This window comes from Phoxinus phoxinus, assembly GCF_949152265.1.
Source record: "Phoxinus phoxinus genome assembly, chromosome: 5".
Classification (NCBI taxonomy): Eukaryota; Metazoa; Chordata; class Actinopteri; order Cypriniformes; family Leuciscidae; genus Phoxinus; species Phoxinus phoxinus.
In genome coordinates, this window is record NC_136880.1 from 24,787,489 (window position 1) to 24,807,243 (window position 19,755).

At 38.3% G+C, this 19,755-nt stretch overlaps 2 protein-coding genes across 2 annotated transcripts; one reads left to right on the top strand and one right to left on the bottom strand.

Annotated features, from left to right (window-relative positions):
* Positions 1–3,937: 3,937 nt before the first annotated feature.
* angptl4 (angiopoietin-like 4) lies at positions 3,938–9,829 on the top strand. Its single transcript, XM_079613295.1, has 7 exons — positions 3,938–4,533; positions 5,156–5,266; positions 5,394–5,484; positions 7,373–7,486; positions 7,625–7,720; positions 8,008–8,286; positions 8,375–9,829. Exons 1-7 carry the CDS (start codon positions 4,027–4,029, stop codon positions 8,557–8,559), a joined length of 1,383 nt encoding a protein of 460 aa, XP_079469421.1. The 5' UTR covers positions 3,938–4,026; the 3' UTR covers positions 8,560–9,829.
* Positions 9,830–11,854: 2,025 nt separating this feature from the next.
* Positions 11,855–18,469, bottom strand: cnn2 (calponin 2). Its single transcript, XM_079612495.1, has 7 exons — positions 18,191–18,469; positions 17,367–17,488; positions 17,194–17,260; positions 16,820–16,957; positions 16,615–16,731; positions 15,154–15,300; positions 11,855–13,313 (listed from the first exon to the last, which is right to left on the bottom strand). Exons 1-7 carry the CDS (start codon positions 18,248–18,250, stop codon positions 13,038–13,040), a joined length of 927 nt encoding a protein of 308 aa, XP_079468621.1. The 5' UTR covers positions 18,251–18,469; the 3' UTR covers positions 11,855–13,037.
* Positions 18,470–19,755: the final 1,286 nt, after the last annotated feature.

Genomic DNA, 19,755 nt, shown 5'->3' on the forward strand with positions numbered 1-19,755 from the left:
TATATTTTGCATGGTTGTTTTGTGAAAAATACATCATTATATTAAGATGTAAGCTACAAATTTTGGGTCTGAAAACCCTGAGGCTAAATAATAATTTATGGGCCTAGGATTGGGTCCAAAAGAAGTCGCACTAGAAAGAAAAACAGTGAAAAGTAAAAAGTAAAAAATAAAAATTGTACAACACAACAACAACACAATTGTCCTATAAAGACAATCATGTTTGTCCATATACAGAAAGCACATCAGAGATTCACAGCAGGCCATTTTCACCCTGTATGGAAATGTGTTGTGTTATTTCCAGTGCTTTATGAGTGTTTGAATAACAGACCTTGAGGTGGTGATAAAGGCCATGAGCTGATCTGTGGGATTTGGGCTGAGGGGAGATAACCTCTGTATTTGACCACAAGGAGGCAGAAGAACTTTCTCTGGACGGTCCCAAAATGCACTCCTTTCAAGCACGTACGCGGTTGAATGCATGCCCAGATGTGGTTTAGTGTACACTCAGAACAAACTGTTCTGGAGTAGTTGAGTTCTGCTCTGAGCAAAGAAGTTCCAGCAACAGTTATCATTCAGTGTGTCTTTTCATTGTTTCTTAATCCTTCATTTCATTATTATCAAGCATGCAACATGTAGTGATCTGTGATAAATAGACCACAACAAATTGGCCCTTGTTCTGGAAAAGTCTGAAAGGTGTCTCAAAGGATTGCACGTAATAGCTACACGTCGGACATGGTTTTACACGGTCCTCAACATCACAATCACAGAAATACTACAATCCCTACATGCCGAAGAGGACAACCATATGACAGTACAAATCTTATGACTAAAGTCATGCTCAGGACATTCAAAGTCACATTTAATCATACCACATTCCAGTACACTATACCTTCTACCTTCACTTTCTATTCATCAAGGAATCGTAATGTAATCATGCTGAAAATTCAGCTTTGCCATCACAGGAATAAATTACTTTTTTAAATAAAATAGAAAACAGTTATTTTAAATAATTTAATAATATGTCACAATATTACTGTTTTTTTATTATTATAAAACACAGCTTTGGTGAGCACATAAGAGACGTGCTGCTCATATGCCAGTGTTCATCTCACTCTGGATATGACATGTGAACAATATACAGAGGAATTTCTTGTTTTACAATGCTCTTAATAAAATAAAATAAAAACAGGTAGTGTTAAAACTGAGTCATACGTGTAGTATATGGAAGGGCGGAAACTGTTATTATGCAATCACCCAAAATACAACCATATCTTCTAGTTAAAGCTAGAACAACACAGAACAGACAGTATTTAGATCTCTTACTGTAAATATACTGTACTTTCAATACAGTTCAGCATCACATATGGCAAATCAAAATGTTTCTGATGTATGATTGAATGAAAATGAAGGCAAATATAACAGGAGATTTCCAAGAAAGAGAATAAATGAAACCGAGTCCTATGTTAATCATGTAACAAGGGCCTGATTTATGTGTTGTCTATTGAAGCATGACCTCTGTAATGCGTTTGTTAACAACTGGTTACCAAAACATAATTGTATTAACAAAACTTCTTCAACACTTCTTAAATTTGTTTAAACTATGATTTATTTCGACAATGATTCTGTTATAATGTCCTTAGCTTATTCACCTATAGCGCCTCTTTCACAAATCTTGATGTTCTAGTGATGCAGATGTTACGCATTTAGAATGTGGGTAAAAGGTTGTCCTGCCGGGAGCATATTAGAGTCAAAAATGCAGCTGTTCCTTTGGTTCCAGCATGTGATTCGGGCAGATGACTAACTGCTGTCATCAGTGTTTCTGGGAAATTCGTAGACAGGGCAGATACTGAATATCCCTGTCATTCATATGCTAATCATTGACTTCAGGGCTACTCAGCATCTGAAAAGGCTTCGGCTAGGAGAGATGGATACGCACTGTGCTTCGCAGATGATGCGCACATTAATATCCCATGCCAAATGTTCTGACCCGTCATAATGAAGAGCGGGAGGTCAGCTGATTTAAGATGTCACCCCCTGTCATGTAGCTCAGTACCAAACAAAACAGTGTTAAAGAGTGTTAAAACAATGACATCGTATGTGATTCAATTAGAGTAATCCACCAAGAGGCGTGCATGGTGTGAAACAACTCATTAAGTGTTTGTTTTATTGCTTGCTTCACGTCATTGGCATTGAGAAGCAAACACACCCTGAGAGTTGGTTTACAAGCACTGGAACTAGTAGAAAATGCTTTGTCAATCCAGCATTAACCAAGAAGGCTTCAGGCTTGAAATGTGAAATGTTTAGATGCAACACATAGATTACACAGGCATTTCATTTGCATGGTTTGGATGACGTTTTCTGCATATGAGTAATGCCCAAATCATACACTGGCTTTCAAAGGTTTGGGGTAGGAACATTTTTTTAAACGTTTTTGAAAGAAGTCTCTAATCCTAATCATTTGATTAAAAAAAGTAATACTGTGAAATATTATTACAAAATAAAAAGACAGATGTAATATATTTTAAAATGTCATTTGTTCCTGTGATGGCATCTTTACTTCTTTACTCCAGTCTTTAGTCACATGATAGCCTACTTCGGAAATCCTTCTAATATGCTGATTTGCTGCTCAGGAAATATTTATGACTATTATAAATGGTGAAAACAGTTGTGCTGCTATGTATTCTTCTGTAAATAGTGACACCCCCATCTTTGATGTTAGAAAGATCAAAAGAACAGTATTTATTTGAAATATATTTTTTATAACAATTTACAATTATTTACTGTCACTTTTGATCAAAAGAATTAAAAGTATTACTTTCTTTAAAAAAAAAATAATAATCTGACCCTATACTTTTGAGCAATAGTGTCATTCATATAAGACCTATATTTATATTAGAGATATAATTCCAGTCGTGACCGAGTTCATTTTCATCAACAATCAAGCCCTGGCTTCTGCTCCATTTACCACTTCCTTCAAATCCTGTTTTGACCATGTCAGCAAAGTGCACTGTAAAAACAAGCAAATCCCTCTCTGAAAACCTGAAAAGCTTTCGAATACTAAAGGGTAAACTCTGTAACACTTGTACTTTAATATCACCTAACTGGAATACACACCTAATCCTCTTTATCAGAAGACAAAATAACAACAACAACAACTAAATGGGAGTATTGTTTTTCTATGGGCGAGGCAAATTCTAAGGCATCACCTGAAGAGGTAACCGAGTGTAGTCTTCAGAATGCTCTAGTGAATGCTGGCTTTCTGTGAGCATGAACTTTCCCCTAATTCTCACACTGCTCTGTGCTCACAGTGGAACAGACCACCTCAGACCACAGCGCTCAGCTGCGGCACGTTCACCTCGTCGCTCCACACAAAGCCTCTGCCGCAATAATGACTTCACACTGGGAAAACCCTGATTTCCATTCAGACCAAAGAAACTAAATATTTTCTCTCTAAACTATGTAGCTTTCTATAATGTATTTTTTTTTATCAATGTCCAGTAATTGAACATTAACAGTGGGTAGGATGTACCAAACCGAAATCAATACTGGTTTGTACGATTGTACTTCACACCTCAATTGTCTCAGTAGGATAAAACTTAAATTAAACATTATATAATCATTGAAACCGCTGACCAAAAGTCAAACTGATTAAGAACACATACAGAGATATGATTCACATAAATTGCTCAATATTCATTATTGTTGTACGCAACTACGCATACACTCAATTTTTTTAAAAATCTTAAAAATAATGAGAAATCGATAGGCTTTCTGGTTGCAACCGTGTCCATTCTTACATCATGGTCCACATTAGAAGCAAAAACGGTTAAGGGGGAGGAGGCTGAAACCTGAGCAGACACACTCCCTCCAGATGGGCCAGCCAATCAGACCATGCTAGACAGCTCAGAAGGGTATAAAAACAAGTTAGCCCTTCATCAGCATGAGCTTGTGCTCTTCAGAATACTGCGACAGCTAACCGGTCTCTACTACAAGTTAGAATAACCAGACAACCAAAAACAAAACATCAAGATGAAGGTACCACTGGCAAATCTGCTATGCATCACAGTCTTGGCAAGCTCCGGGTCAAGCTTTCCGCTGGAGAGGAGAGGAGCTGCTGCTGGAAAAGAGAAGAGAGTTCAGTATGCAGCATGGGATGATGTTAATGTGCTTGCACATGGGTTGCTGCAGCTAGGTCAGGGTCTTAAAGAACATGTGGACAAGACCAAAGGCCAGGTGAGAGACATCACCATTAAGATGAAGGTGTTCAACGTCACCGTATCCGAGCTTGGCAAGCTGACTCAGCGGCTTCAAGAAGACAGCATGGCGCTGAAAGCAAAAGCCCAGAGTTTGGAAGAAAGTGAGAGGCTGGTCCTAAACGTGTCCACGGATCTGCGGGAGAAGACTAAGGAGCTGCTCAAAGACAGGCAGAAGGACCACGAGAGAATGAATAAGCTGGAAGAAAAAGTAGATGGCTTGATGCAAGGAGAGGGTTTGGAATCTGCCAACGGCAACTACAGTGATGCCCGGGTCATTCAGGTATGTGCAAAAAAAATAACTTATTTCAGGGCTAAAAGAAAGTTAATAATTTTGTCTTCGTTTTAGCCATAGGATAACCACATCTCTGCCAGACATGCATTGTAATGTTTGTTTAGATGTGTATTGGCATATATTTGTTAACTTAAATTAACTAAACAATAATGAATTGGATTGGTTTAAGTGATTTTAAAATCCTTTTTCAAGGCATTTTCAATAGACTACTGACCCGCACACAATCGCATAAAAGACAAGTGTGTGGGCGTGAACACCGCTTCATGGCATCAACTCAAAGCCGTGCTGTACGTGCAAGGTAGCAGTTATCCATGTCCGGACAAAGAAAAATATCAGAGGCACTGACCTCCTGAAAAGTTTACCTTCGCCCCTTGATTCATGTTTCAGCAATAAACAAGCTGTTTAGATCTTCATTGTCTGCGCGAACTTCATAACGCGAGTTACATAATGATGCAGAAGAAAAGCTGTGTCGTTTGAAAAGATTATACAGGACCGGTTATACAGGAATTTAATTGTCAACACTATCGTTTCGGTCTGCTGAGGTTTGGAAAAGCCACCGTTTTGAATTTGATTGAAGACTTGACTGATCTCAAACCATTTCTGATTTCAGTGGATGCTGGAGGCGCAAAATAAACGCATTGATGACCTGGTCGAGCGCATCAAGCAACAGCAAGAAAAGATGGATAAACAAAATGTTCGAATTCGAACTCTCCAAAACCAGGTAGCCTACTTTTATTTTTATTTATTTTTTTACTATGTTGCAAAATATACATACAAAATAGTGTGGTTATTAATATTAAATCTAAGACTACAAACTTATTCAAATATATTCATGTGATGTGCACTAGATTCAAATGAAAAACGAACGATCTTCTCTCAAACGGAAGGAGGATGATGTTCATCTAAACGCGAGCTCTGAACAGCGAGATTCCCCAGTTGGTAAGTTTTTTTTTTTTTTTTTTTTTTTATACATATAATTGTGTTTTTTAAAAAACAGTGTTTCAGTAAACACAAAAAATACATTATAAGTTAGTAAGAGTGCTCTAAATGTATATGCTCGCTAATAGAAGTCGTTACAAATTCTCACATTTAAGTGGACCATCTCTGCCAAAACAGTCTCTATAACACAATATATTATAATTGCATCAATCCTGAAGTAAAATATACACAATTATGTGTTGCCCTTGTCAACGGCATGCTGGGACTTGTTTTGCACATATGTTATGAACTGCATAATATTGTTTAACTTGTCCAAATATGGGGAATTATCTTGAAAACATTTAGAAAATGCCTCATGGAAATTAGGCAATATCTCAAACATTTTAACCTTGAATATTATTATTATTTAATTCTGTAGGTGTGTGAGGGTAGGAAATGGTACATTTATAAGAAACTCCATTTCAGAGCAATGGCTGCCTCTAAGTAGGTGAAAGGTGAACCTAGCAGAAACACATGGGCCAGAACAGTCATCCATACCAACACAATAAAGCCTTTAATGGCGAGTTCTGACATCAGTGGGATCCAAAGAATGCTTGAAAAGAAACAGTTTCCCTGGACTCCTTCCAACTGTGTGCAAGTTCATCAGTCTCGGACTGTGTTAACTCAGGGTCACAAGCACGCAGAGATTTGTTACAAATCTGGCCAAGACCAAAGGGAGTGCTTATTTTTTTCAGATATAGTATATCCTGTACCTTAGATTAGATTTCCTGGCTTGAATCCAGTGAAAACCATAAAATACAGAGTGCATATTTTTGGACCGTGAACTTTGTACAGACTTTCCCTGTAGTGTAGAGCACTCCCAAAAACGCGTCATTTCTCTCAGAAAACGTGTAACCTTTACCCTAGATCTGTCAGAGCCAGACTATCCCCCTCAGACCCCCCTGCCTCCACACAGACAACCCCTTTTATTGTAGTGAATGAGAAGTGTGCCAGACTAGAGAAGATCACTTCATTTAATGCCATAATTATGCTTTGAGTCGAGCCTTACATAAACATATATACTATATATATATATATATATATATATATATATATATATATATAAAATAATAATTTTTTGGAGTCATATATACATAAATATATATATTGTCAGTTAAAGTACAGCATCCAATTTTATCAGGATAGACAGCGTCAAACTTTTTTTTATTTGGGCATCTGACTCATCTCACATATAGCGCCTTGAGGGCCAGTTGCTCCTCAAATAGCAGCAGCAGCCTCTGCATTCCCGGATCACTCGCTGTCCATGCATTGTGATGTCAGAAGAGGGGTGCTGTGCACGTGAAGGAGGCGTGAAGGGCTGGACTAAAGGGGGGCAGGGAAGAAGGAATGCTTGTAGAGGTCTGAGGCAATTGAGGGAAGTCTCTGCTTGGGAACTGGAGGAAAGGTCATGTTTACACCCTCAATTGTTCCAGCCAGGTCAGAATTCTCATGTGAAACTGCCTTTGTTTGGCAGATGTTTGAAAAGTGAGCCACATAGCACACCTTTTAAGCTTCCGTGTCTGAGAAATATATATGCCAATGCGTATAGCATTGAATGCTCTTTTGTACCAATGCGACATTTGTTTAATAACAACACGTCTATTTGGACTATTGCCCTGGAGTTCAAAACAAACTCCATGTTGTCTTCTCTGTGCTTGGGTTGACACGTTCAAGGTTCTGTGTTTGAGATAAGGGTTTAGTTCACCATTAAACATTGTGATAAACACTTATCCTGTACGTGTGAGCAATATCCATTGTGTGCCAACTTTAAAATCCCTGTTTGGATACAGGCTTGGATAAAGGTCATTTGTAGACGTGAATATATTTGTGGTGTTTTTGTGTCTTTCAGCTATGGCTTCTGACTGTCATGAGCTGTTCCTGAGGGGTGAGACATCAAGTGGGCTGTACACCATCCAACCAACTGACTCCCAGCCTTTTGAGGTCTTCTGCGAAATGACACCCGGTAGGTGGTACTTTTATGTGTTTGAGCATCTAAGGCTTCTTTGTTGGTAAAGCACGTTGCATATTGCTTCCCCACCCCCAAAAAATATCACTCAGGAGAACAGCTTTTAATCCTTTTGTTTTGTCCTTGAATCCACAGAAGGAGGATGGACAGTCATCCAGAGACGACAGGATGGATCTGTAGACTTCGATCAACTATGGCAGGCATATCAAGCTGGCTTTGGGAGCCTGAATGGTAAGAATCCAATGTGAACCAACTCTGTTTTTCATGTGAGCAACAGGCTCTGAGCAAACAGCCACTTCTGTCAGTAGACTTTGATTAAGGCAAAGTGATTACCTACTAATAATGGATGTAGAGTGGCAGATTAAGGATAGAGGATCAGATCAATCCTGGCTGGAGAGGAAACATTGTCAAATCCTGTATCCCTAATGCCTTTAAATGATTTAACTGCAGAGTGACTAAATCTCCTGGCCTATTCCTAGACCAGTCTCTTAAACATCCTTCTTAAATGTCGCTTTCAGGTGAGTTCTGGCTCGGCCTGGAGAAGATTCATTCTGTGTCCAAAGGCGGCAACTACATCCTCAAAGTGCAGTTCTCTGATTGGCGGGATGAGATTCAGAGCATCAACTACCCTTTCCATCTGAACGGTGAGGAGAGTAACTATTCCCTGCGCATTCTGGAGAGGCGCGCTGGGAACCTAGAGAGCTCTCTGTCCACCGAAACATCCGGAGTGCCCTTCTCCACCCGCGACAAGGACAACGACCAGAAAAATGACCTCAACTGTGCCAAACAGCTATCAGGTAACATTATGATGCAGTTGGCCATAAATTAAATCTTTCTATGTGGGTGATGTTGTCATTTTAATAGGTTTCCTTTTTGGCTTTCCAGGTGGTTGGTGGTTCAGCAACTGTGGTCGCTCGAACCTAAACGGCAGGTATTTTGTTACTCCTGCGCCAAAGCAAAGGCACCAGAGAAAACAAGGAGTGTTCTGGAAAACCTGGCGTGGCCGCTACTACCCACTGAAAACCACCACCATGATGATTGCGCCCGCCGAGATCGAGAACAAGTCATAGAGGATGTCCGCTGTCCGAATCAATCACGCACGAGACCTTAACCAATGACGTGGAAGGAGAAACCACCATTCGTAACCTGCCAAAATAACATACTGGTGCTGAAAAGGTCTAAAGCACTTTTAGGAGTGTCTTCCGATTGTTTGTTATAACAGACAATGTCTGAATTATGCATGTTGTGGACACTCAAATCCCAGTCTGTGCAAAAATAGGCTTTTTTATTTAATCAGACTGGAAAGCACTAAATGTGCCTGGAACTCTGCAAGCAGCAGCATGTGTTATATGGTGCAGGCCACTGTAAGGATCTGCTACATGTTTAGACAAATCTGGCAGGGTGACGTCAAAAGACCTGATGGTTAGGCACCATTGCGAGTGCTTCTCATAACTAAAAGGCTTGGGGAAGAAATTGAATAACCTTACCACTAAAATACGGACCAAATAAGCTACATAAGCTTGAGCCAGTACTTTTGAGAACGCTTATTGTAAAGGCACTATTTATCTTAAGGCATTATCCACAGACAAAGACATGCATTAGTAGATCTGCAGAACATTGAAAGATTTGTTGCCCGTCAAGTCATTTCAAGTATCCAAACGTGGAAGTTATTTTCTGGTACACACGCTGTCTTTCAAAAGCTTAAATGATCTGAGACTACTTGTGTATTTTCCTGTTTTGAAATCAAATGAGGAGTTCCTGTGGAGATTTATTTTCTCAGTCACATTGACTGCCTTTAAATGTCTAGAGCTGTCACTTCTCTGTAAATAACAGAAATGTACGTTTTCTTCATAGCATTACAGCTGTATTCTTTGCCAATGGTCATGCTCTGATTTCCATAATATTTAAGTGTTGTACAAAAAAATCATTATGTATTTCTTTATCTTTTTGCTTATAATTTATGTTACTTTTTGTTACTATTTTTATGAAAAAAAAATTTGGTCTTGAAGAGACCAATAAAATTGATTTTATTTAAAAAAACAAACAAACTCCGTGTCACTGAAGTTCTTGCACTATACACAAACACCCTTTCAATGCAAAGTGAATGGGCTGGTTTAGATCAGTTCAGTATGAAGTGCTAAGCAGATGTACGCAGCTCTTATCAGACCCGAGGGTTAAGTTTATCTACATGGCAGGTGATGCTGGAATGTCCTGGCGGTGCTTGAGCTTGCACAGAGCCCTAGAGACAAGAAACATGGCAACAAATATAATTGAGCAGATGGCTGCAAATATACCTATAAGACATCCATGCAGTTGAAATGCTGTGATTTCTGTTAAACCAAAAATAAATTTATCATAGAAAAAAAAGTTAAAAATACTATGTCCTAGAATGTTCCTACAGGAGTGTTGCCATATGGTCTTAAACACACGTGGACCTTACTTAGCGGAAATCAGCTTATTCTTCTGACTTGCCTATAAGTAACTAAGTTGTGTTGGCTTCCAAGTGTCACACTCAATGTTTCACACCTGAAAGAAGTCGTCACTAATGTGCTTTCAGTTACTTACTTCTAGATGAGTTTAGTGTATTTAACACTCAAGTACTTTACGGTTTAAGAAAAGAACAACTGTATTATCACCTTTGAAATAAAGTTATCTTTTTAGCTGTGATAAATAGAAACATTGCAATGCTACATTTGAAATCCTGGTTTACAATAAATAAGATGCTGATGACCTTCACACGGCAACAAGATTATGCACTTCATACTGACAAAAGCTTATGAATTACCACAGGTCAAGCGGACCTGAGTGATATTATAAGAAAAGGACACTGCACACAGTTCCTATAAGTACAGTGTACATGGAGTTATTAAGAGCATTACAGAACCAAAAGAAAATGAGGTCATTGCACAAACATAAAGACATGTTCCGTCATATACCAGCCATTATGTTTAGCCATTATGATTTTTCAAGCTCATTCAAGTCATCCTGCCTATTTATACAATTAATGTATTGTTACTTTGTTAAGAGCCACTGAAGCAGAACAGTACCCAAGAACAAATATTATCAGTTATATAACATTTGATTTAAAGGAAGGATTAAATTTCCCCTTTTAGTTGTTTTATAATTTTATTTTAGCCTATCTGTTTAGCATTTTACTAAAATGCTTTTTGCAACCTCCATTCCAACCTGAAGGCAAAAACGAATTATATGAACTATATTCACTTTTAATAAGAAAAGTAGATTTGTTTTAATGGTTAAAACTCATTTTAATGTGAGGCATATTTTTGCTGGTTAAAAAAAAATGGAAGACATGAAGAGATTAGGCTATTGTTGAAAGAATTTCCATTTTCGGGTGAACTCTCCCTTTAAGGAGAAAAATGCATATAGATTACCTGTGTAATATAATGTTTGCACAATGCTGTCTGTGTGACAGGTTACCTGCTTCAACAGGAGTCATGGAGGTAAATCAGTCTGAAGCGTGAGGGAGGTGAGCGGCCTGTCAACATGGAATGTAGCATTTCATTAACAAGAAGAGAGCCTTTTTGACAAGCTCACAGCAGGCCTGTTTGAGTGGAGGCACAAATAAGGCCTTAAAAGCGCAAATCTGCACATGTGTCGACAAAGTGAGGTTGTAAAAAAATCTCAACCCCAGGCAGCGAAAACTGGCGAGAACCGGAGAAACTGGCGAGACCTTGTTAAGCAGCGCCACCTGGTGCAAACGACAAAAACGTAATTTTGATTGAGACTCGCAGTAAAAAATATATTTATTGAATGTATTGGTAACTAGTTAACATCGGTTAATGCATGAACAATTACCAAATTAAATAGAGCAGGGTTAACTTGAAAATATGAACTATATAAAATACTTAGTTTGACCTCCAGTTGGACAATCAGCATTTTCCTGGGGTTAAGTAGCCTACATCCTTTCACTTACCCTTTGTTAAAAATTAAATAACATTTATTTTCGTTAGGATTTAATGTAGAGACTATACTTAATCCCATGCTGTCCTTTTCACTCAATGCCAGATGATGGCAGTATTAAGTCATTTAACAATGTTTGAAGACGATTCCCCTCTTCTTCGAACCCCAGATTTATTATGTACCATTAAGGATATTAGTGGGCCCTGCTCCAGTGTCTGAGGATGTAGTACATCAGCTTCATTATCTGACTCAACACTGCTTGCTTGATCATTTTTCGGATCAGAACATTGATTAATGGATCCAGGATTTCCATTGGGAAGTAAGCAAGTGACTTGTAATGTTGTCTTCCTCTTGTAAGACTGAAAATAGCTTTGTTATATACACACACACTAATTGTTTCAGAGAGCAAAAGGCTTTCAAATTAAGTGAATGCTGACAACAGTATCTCGTTCATCTTTTATTAAAAACCCAGTATTTACTACATTCATCTAACCATGATATTCCACGAAAGGTTAAAACAAGCAGACCAAAATGTTTAGCCATTTGGAATGAGAGAGAAAAAAAATACTGTGGAACCGAAGTAGTGAATCCAGTTACTAATTTGGAATGTTCAAGCCTCACAATGTTATACTTCAATTTCCATTTACAATACTATAATCCAAAGAAAACAAGACATGCTCCAACTGTGCTGGCTCTACAAACAGTAAAATATTTGATGAGAAAATGAAACACTAATACAAAGATGAACAATTTAAAACATATTACAGATTGTATTTGAGACCGTAAAATGTATTATAAAACCACATTCATCTCCTCACATCAACTGAGGAAGTAAAATGTTTGGAATGTAAAAAGCAGAAATGACTCAAATGCTGCTGTGAAATGATAGATACCCCTTTTTGTGCATGTCAAGAATGTGCTCCAAATTTCCAGCCTAAAAATACAACAAAATATTACTGGGGAAATAAGCTCTTATATTAACAAAATGGACCACATAAATCCATGTAAAGGTTCACCATAATCAAAACCCTCACTATTTTAACTTTACATCTTTCAACTGTAACAGCAAAAATTCTCCTTCACATGCTCAACTGACAAGAAAAAGCATTTTGCAGAGTGATTTTAAACCCCGGAGTATGTTCTATATTCAATAAATGAATCACTCACGTAACGCTTCTTCTCGTCCATACTTAAGATCAAATTTCTTCACAAGAAAGCTTGATTAGAAAAGAAGAAAATTCATTATTTGGGATTATGTAAATGTAACTTTACAATAACCCCCGTCACACTTGCATTTAAGATCAGCGTTTTGAACCAATAAAAAAATAAAATGTACATTAAACTAAACCTACAATTAAGCAAATACTAAATATTAACATAGAGGTTTGTGCAATTAAATGACTGTCAAATGAACCATATAAAACACAAAATATCAACACGCATAACATTTTGTTGGGCTCTCGTTTCAAATGAACAAAACAGTTTATAAAAAGAACATTGAGTTGGTTAAAAAAATAAGTGATATGTTTCATATGGGTCACTTTCATGACTTGGGTCTTTTGTTTACAAGGAAGTATCAACTTCCCTTTAACTTCTTATTCAGACTCATAGCCTGCGATTGGTCGATTCAGCAATCTTGACCGTCATCCTGATAACCCTGGTAACCCTCGTCTTGGTAATCTGTGTACCCAACAGCATCAGCTCCTTCTCCAGTTGCACCGGGTGCACTTTTGGGGCAGTATTTGGCATCGTAAATCTGACGGCCAAGCCCAAAATTTTGCCCGCTCTGGTTGGCACCTTGAGTGTAGCCCATTTGTAGGGACATTGTGGAGTTGTCGCATTTGTCGGTGCCACTTTTCTGGTCATAGATGGCACGGCGGGTCCCTGGAGCGGTCATACCAGACTAGAAGGAACAGATCAGAACCGTTATACATTTGATTATATTTTTATTTTCAGTTTTCTTTTTAACTTTAGTTTGAAGTGCCCCTATTATGCCATTTTAAAGGTTCCTCGTTTTGTTTTGGAGGACTCCTACAATAGGTTAACAACTTTAAACTTTTCAACTAAAAACTTTAATTTTCTGATACTGTACATGGGACATAAGCTAATTTTCCAAAGAGTCTGAAAACCAAACCCCTCCTTTCCGTGAGCCTAGCCTATTTACGACATAAATTGCTTGGCTTCATTGCAGTCATTAGAAGTTGCCAACTATCTCCGAAACCGGTCATCTTCGAGCTATTGAGTTCAATTTGCACTTATTTTGCCCGAATTTGCCCGCTCTCTTCTTCCAAGCAACTCACCCTCACTGACACATCTCTGGTGAAGCGTGCACTGTGACGCACTACGTAAAAAGACATATGTAACAGTCAAAGTTGTGCACTGGGTAGGCTACTTCCAAAGACCTGAGGCCGGTTGCATAAACTGCTTAGACTAGTCTTAAAAGTTAGGGCTAACTTTTTAAAGTCAGTTACATACAAAGGTAGATCAGTCTAATTTGAATCAGAAAAGTAAGACTGATTACCTCTTGACTAGGTAATCTTGACTTGCTTTCTAGTTGGCCAAATTAGTTCTTAAGACAGTCCTAACATAGTGGCTAAGTTTATGCAACTGGCGCTACGCAGCCTAAAAGCAATTATTTTTCAATCAGATGCAAGACCTTTTCTAAATAAAAAAAATAAAAAGTAATGCCTAGCAGAAAAAAAACACTTGGAATGGACTTAGAACCAGGAGATTCTAATTTCAGACGGTTTAATGTCCTGCAAGAACCCCGTTTTAGGAGACTAACTGTATTTGTGGTGCACTTTGATCTTTAAAACTTTGCAGACCTTTTCCAAAAAATAGCTATATTACACACTGCATAAAAGGTAATATTCAAAAGCAGCACAATAGGGGCACTAAGTATCAGTAATTGTATATTTTGCCATTTTTATTAGTTTTAGTTTAATTTCTTTTAGCTTTATTTTCATTTCAGTCCTTCATTTCAGTTCAAATATTTTAACTTGTTAGCACTTATGTTTTTTTATTTACATTTACATTTATTCATTTAGCTGACGCTTTTATCCAAAGCGACTTACAATTGCTATATATGTCAGAGGTCGCACGCCTCTGGAGCAACTAGGGGTTAAGTGTCTTGCTCAGGGACACATTGGTGTCTCACAGTGGATTCGAACCCGGGTCTCTCACACCAGGTATGTGTCTTATCCATTGCGCCATCACCACCCCGTTAAGGGGTATTTATTTAACTGTTTTAGTTAAAGCTACACTGGGAGTAATTCCTACACATCTAGCAGTGAAATTGTATACGACTACCAACTGAATATTACTTTCTAGCCCCTCCCATTCCCGTTTTAACTCCAACGGTGGCCGTATTATTTCAAATTTGCCAGCAGTCGCGAGTAATCTCGCCCTCGTCACGGTGCCACTGAGTGTAAAAACTCAAAAGGCGAAGCTTGAATTTATAGGTACCGGTATGTCCCTCTTTGGCTAATGTATTTTCAAGATGGAGGCGCAACATGGCTTCCGCCATTCGAGCAGCTCACCCGTATGTATTATAAATAGCAGATTCTACGCTTATGAGAATACTTGATTAGTTGGTATAAATAATTACACATTAAGCACAAATAATTTTGAAAGAACAGTGTTTTTTGTTTTTAAAAAAATTACACAGTGTAGCTTTAACAATGACACGGATCAGAATGAGAAAATAAGAGAAAATGACCAATATCATGGGAGATGGTACTCACTTGGCTAGCACCCTTGTTAGTGCCCATCTGAAGACTGATGGTTGAATGGTCCATTGGTGGTAGAATATGTGACTTGGGATCATACAGGTGTCTTCTGGTACCGTAGGCATTCATTCCAGCTTGACTAGCACATTTATTTGTTCCCATCTATAAAGAGACAAGCACACAAGCTACATGAGCTATTTTCATGGCACTTTCCAGATCAAGCCATATTAGTTTTAGATTAAAGGGTAACTAAACCCCTGGTCAGAGCCTGACTTCACCCACTGGCAATATTTGAAAATGCTGGAAAAGTGGGCTGAGCCCAGCGGAGATACAGGAGACGAAACGAGGGCGAGGCGTGCACCTGAGACCCGCAGTGACGGAGTGATGACAGCTGCTGTCAGACTCGCTAGGATGGAGAGTGACACAAGTAGCTTTGCAACAGAGCGGTCATTTGAAGTCGAGGACTTTTCTCCCTCACCTTCACCTGAAGTGGAGGAATTGTCTGAAGACACAGAGCCATATCAATTCAAGCCGCTGGCTCAAACTGCGGTGTCGCATCGCATCAACTCATTAACATTGCATTAACTCCCGCATCGCGATCGGCATTCGACGATGCTAGCGAAGCAGCCGCGCAAGAGAGAATGGGGCCAGTCTCTGAGTGGATTATTATTACTATAACCTACGTAAAGTACATTTTGCCATTATGTGAAAAAAATATCCAGAAAAACACGCCGGCGGTGGTGAAGTCCATGCAGGAAGAGCAGCGTTTGGCACACATGCAACCACTGGCACCTAATTTCCAAGTCTAGTGGAAAGTTATGCAGTCCAGCAGTGCGGTTGCAACCAGCAACACTACACCTACGTACCAGCCTAACCACTGTACTAAACACCGATAAAGCTAATGCTAAAAATCTACACTATCCTAACTGATGCAATACTACTAGTACTAACTAAGCTTTTAACCATACTAACAACTATGCAAATTAACTACCTAGCTAGGCTACACGAAATAAGTAACTATATAAATGCTATGCTAACTAGATGCTAATATACGCTACCCTGGTCGTTTTCGATACTCGTAATTCCAACTCCTGACTCGCTACACTACAGTGGTTTTGACGGAACCAGATGCTTTTATACCAGGGGCTGCCACTGTGGTGAGCTCGCACCAAGGGCGTGACAGAGTACCGTCACAGAGTTCACTACATCAGAGTACCCCTACTTCAGGAGATTCCGTTTAACCTGAAGAGGGCAGCACTCACGTTTTTACACCATATATTTTAAAATGAAAACACTTTATACCCAAATGTCAAAAAAAATTACTCGAATCAATGAACAGCATGTATGAAGCCCAATTCTTACAGATCATTAACTAAAAAGTTGTTTTTGGGTTTACTTACCCTTTAAAGATTGTGAATAAATTATATTCAGATAGTTAAAGAGAACTACAGAAACTTGTACAAAGTTCAGCCATACCTGTAGTCCAATGACACATTGCCCAGCTTTCATTTTCTCTTCATCAAAAGCCCTCTCCTGTCTCTCTGCATACTTCACTCCAATGTCTACACTTGAGTGGATGCCCTTGGTTTTAGCCTGTAAACAGAGAGAATCTATAATTACAGACTGAAATAAAATCAGTTGGCTGTTCTCCTGTGAAATTATATCATTCAACAGGGCCTACCATGCCAGCAAGAGCCAGAAGTGTGGTCTGAACCTGTGTCATATTTCCATTCTCAAACAGATCATTGGCCTCAAAAGTATCGTGAGGTTTGAGTCCATAGGTGGTGATCGCTTTAATGAAGGTGGTCAGGTTCTCTAGCTGCAACACAATTAAACAGCTGAATGTGAACAGACGAAACATAATCTTCATGCTGGAAGTTCATTTCTACTACAAAAGATAAATCTAATCCAGAATTTAATTGAACACATTAGACAACTTATGTTCTCAGAAAAAAAAAGAAAAAAAAAAAAGTTCAATGTCAGAAAAAATTTTCTCCAGCTTTCCTAAAACATTTGGGAATAAACATTTTAGAGGAGCGTGAAACATCAGCTCACCTGATGCCAGTTTTGGGACGATTGGTTAATCTTCTTCACAGACCCTGGCTGAAGTTTGTTTACAAGCCTTTAAGGAAAGATAAAGACCGCACGGTTATGCGAAGTTATATTGTAAGATAGCCTTTGAAAAGACTTAATGAGAGTTACATAAACATACATAAAGGCAAACTTACTCGCAGAGTATTACGCCATTTTTCAACCCTTTCTGGAAGTCATCTCCAATTAACCGCCCAGTGATGCCCTCAATCCAAACTCGTAATTCTTCTTCCTTTAGGGGGTCATACTTCTGTGCAATCTACAGGAAAGATTAAGGTGACATCGGTCAATAATCATACTTTAAACAGGCTATATACTCATTGTTTCAATAAGATCTGCATGATCACCCAATGCCCTACATTACATAAATAAACCATATGTAGGTGAGTTAGTTAATCGCATGCATGTCGTAATATATATATTCATATAGGCTACCTAAATATAGTGAATTAAAGAAATTTCTATCACCATAAATCTGGCAGTCAGGGTAATGTCAGGGCTGCTAAACCGATACTAAGTGTGCTACAAACACATTAACACCTTTTCAGGAGGAATGTGAACTAGCGGCAGCTTTTTTTTCAGCACAAGCTGTGCGTTTTCTTTCAGGCCAGATCACAATGACATATTTGAGGACTGGAGGCAACGCCCCAAGAACCTCTTGAGAACTTTCTTTACCGTTTTCGTGACTTATTTAGCATTTTAGTTTCACTTTACAGCTAGTTACAAGTTAATCATATAATTGAATATGCATTACATGACATGAAGCACAATTGATATAGGCTACCTTGTATCGTTACACGTGTTACATGTTAACACAACAGGAAGTTTTAGAAACATTTGTTGATAAACTTTTGATTCGTCAGAATAAGACTTCCGTTACATATAAGATACAATATACCAAACAATATATGTCTGTGTTTTAACGAAGGTTTTGAAATAGTTTATTAATTATTCCACGTACCTTGCTCTTCACTTCCGCTGAAAACCCGTATGCTGGGCCTCTGTTGAACTGCGAAGACATTGTCAGCAACAAGAGCCGAATAAGTTTCAAAACAGATTGTCGAGAACTGAAAGAAAGACTTCGGTAAAGTTTGGTAGTTTTGTCTTCTTTTCCTATCTTAGTTTATGTATATCCAGAACTTCCCCCTGTTTACCTCGCAACCAATAAGAACACGCGCTAAATGCGGACCACGCCCCTTTCCCCCCACTTCTTGGCCGTGATTGATATCAAAAACTCCATATATGGCACTAAAGTACCAAATTCCTTTATAATGGGAGTATCCCTGTGTCCATCCTGGTATTCCAGACTCGCGGTAGCTGAGGATTGAGTCACCTCTGGGAATACGGCAGGCTACTGAATGATGTCACTAACATTCATGAAATATCTCTGTAATGCTGAGGAAGCACGGCAAGATAGGATGTCATGCTAATAATTCATACATGTAATCAGTCACATGAATTTTAACAGGTACTGACGCACACTTTAAAGCAATCCAGTGGAAAACATTAAGGTCTGGTTTCACAGACAATGCTTAGAATAAGCCAGGATTAGGCCTTAGTTAAAACAGGACATTTCAGTAGCTTTTCTAAACATGCCTTAGAAAAAAAACATTATGGTGTGCATCTTGAGACAAAATAATGGCAGTGACATTTTAAGATATGCCAGTGCAAGTTGCTTTCATTTAAAACAGCTCAAACATGCATTTAAGTCTGGGACCATATTAAGCCTTGTCCGTGAAACCGGACATAAAAGTACTAATTTCCGCTGAGTAAAAATGATAACATTTTCTAAGACTATAGAGGTAGTAATCATGATAAATGTAACTTTACAGTGTAAAACAGCTTATTAAAAGAATGACTCAGATTGAAAATGAAATGAAAATTCCATCATTTACACCATAATTTAATGTTGTTCCTGTTCTCAAGTGACTAAAGTCCTGTTTACACATTACAACTATGTCTATAACGGTAACTATAACGATAATAATTTTGGTGTCCACACCAAGGGCTGATGACGTATGCCGCTTTAAATGCTCAAGCTCTTTTAAGTTAGGTGGTTTCCATTTAGCTGTACACTGTGCATCATCAAATAGGCAAAAAATTATTTGAATGTTAGAATGATTATTATAGTTATCCTATGCCTTTGGTGTGAACTTCTGTGTATATGGGGCAATTCACACAGAATGCGTTTTTGCATTTAAAAATGCAAAGTGCAGGGTAGTGGAATGAAAAAAAAAAGCAAGGTCTAGAGAAACACGTTTTTTTTTTGATTGAAAAACTTTTAACTTGAGCGTTTTTACAATGCTGTGTTTCTATGAGATGCTGCAAAAGTCGCAAGCGCAGCATTCAAACACTTAAAACTACTTTAGCACATTTACACAGAAAAACAATGAAACAGCAGCAGAGTGGATTCTAAAATCTTTAGCATTCTAAAAATGCAGCACTCAAGGTTAAATAAGTTAAACTTTAAAAACATGTTTTAAGATAGTTTTCCCCCCATTCCACAGTGCGCGTCATGTGAATAGC

Excerpts from the sequence above, each read along its gene's own strand:
- cnn2 (XM_079612495.1), bottom strand. The coding sequence starts at position 18,250 with ATGTCTTCGCAGTTCAACAGAGGCCCAGCATACGGGTTTTCAGCGGAA. Across the intron at positions 17,489-18,190 it reads CAGCGGAAGTGAAGAGCAAG|ATTGCACAGAAGTATGACCC; the intron begins GTACGTGGAATA and ends TCTTTCCTGTAG. Across the intron at positions 17,261-17,366 it reads AATGGCGTAATACTCTGCGA|GCTTGTAAACAAACTTCAGC; the intron begins GTAAGTTTGCCT and ends CTTTCCTTAAAG.
- angptl4 (XM_079613295.1), top strand. The coding sequence starts at position 4,027 with ATGAAGGTACCACTGGCAAATCTGCTATGCATCACAGTCTTGGCAAGC. Across the intron at positions 4,534-5,155 it reads GTGATGCCCGGGTCATTCAG|TGGATGCTGGAGGCGCAAAA; the intron begins GTATGTGCAAAA and ends TTCTGATTTCAG. Across the intron at positions 7,487-7,624 it reads CTTCTGCGAAATGACACCCG|AAGGAGGATGGACAGTCATC; the intron begins GTAGGTGGTACT and ends TTGAATCCACAG.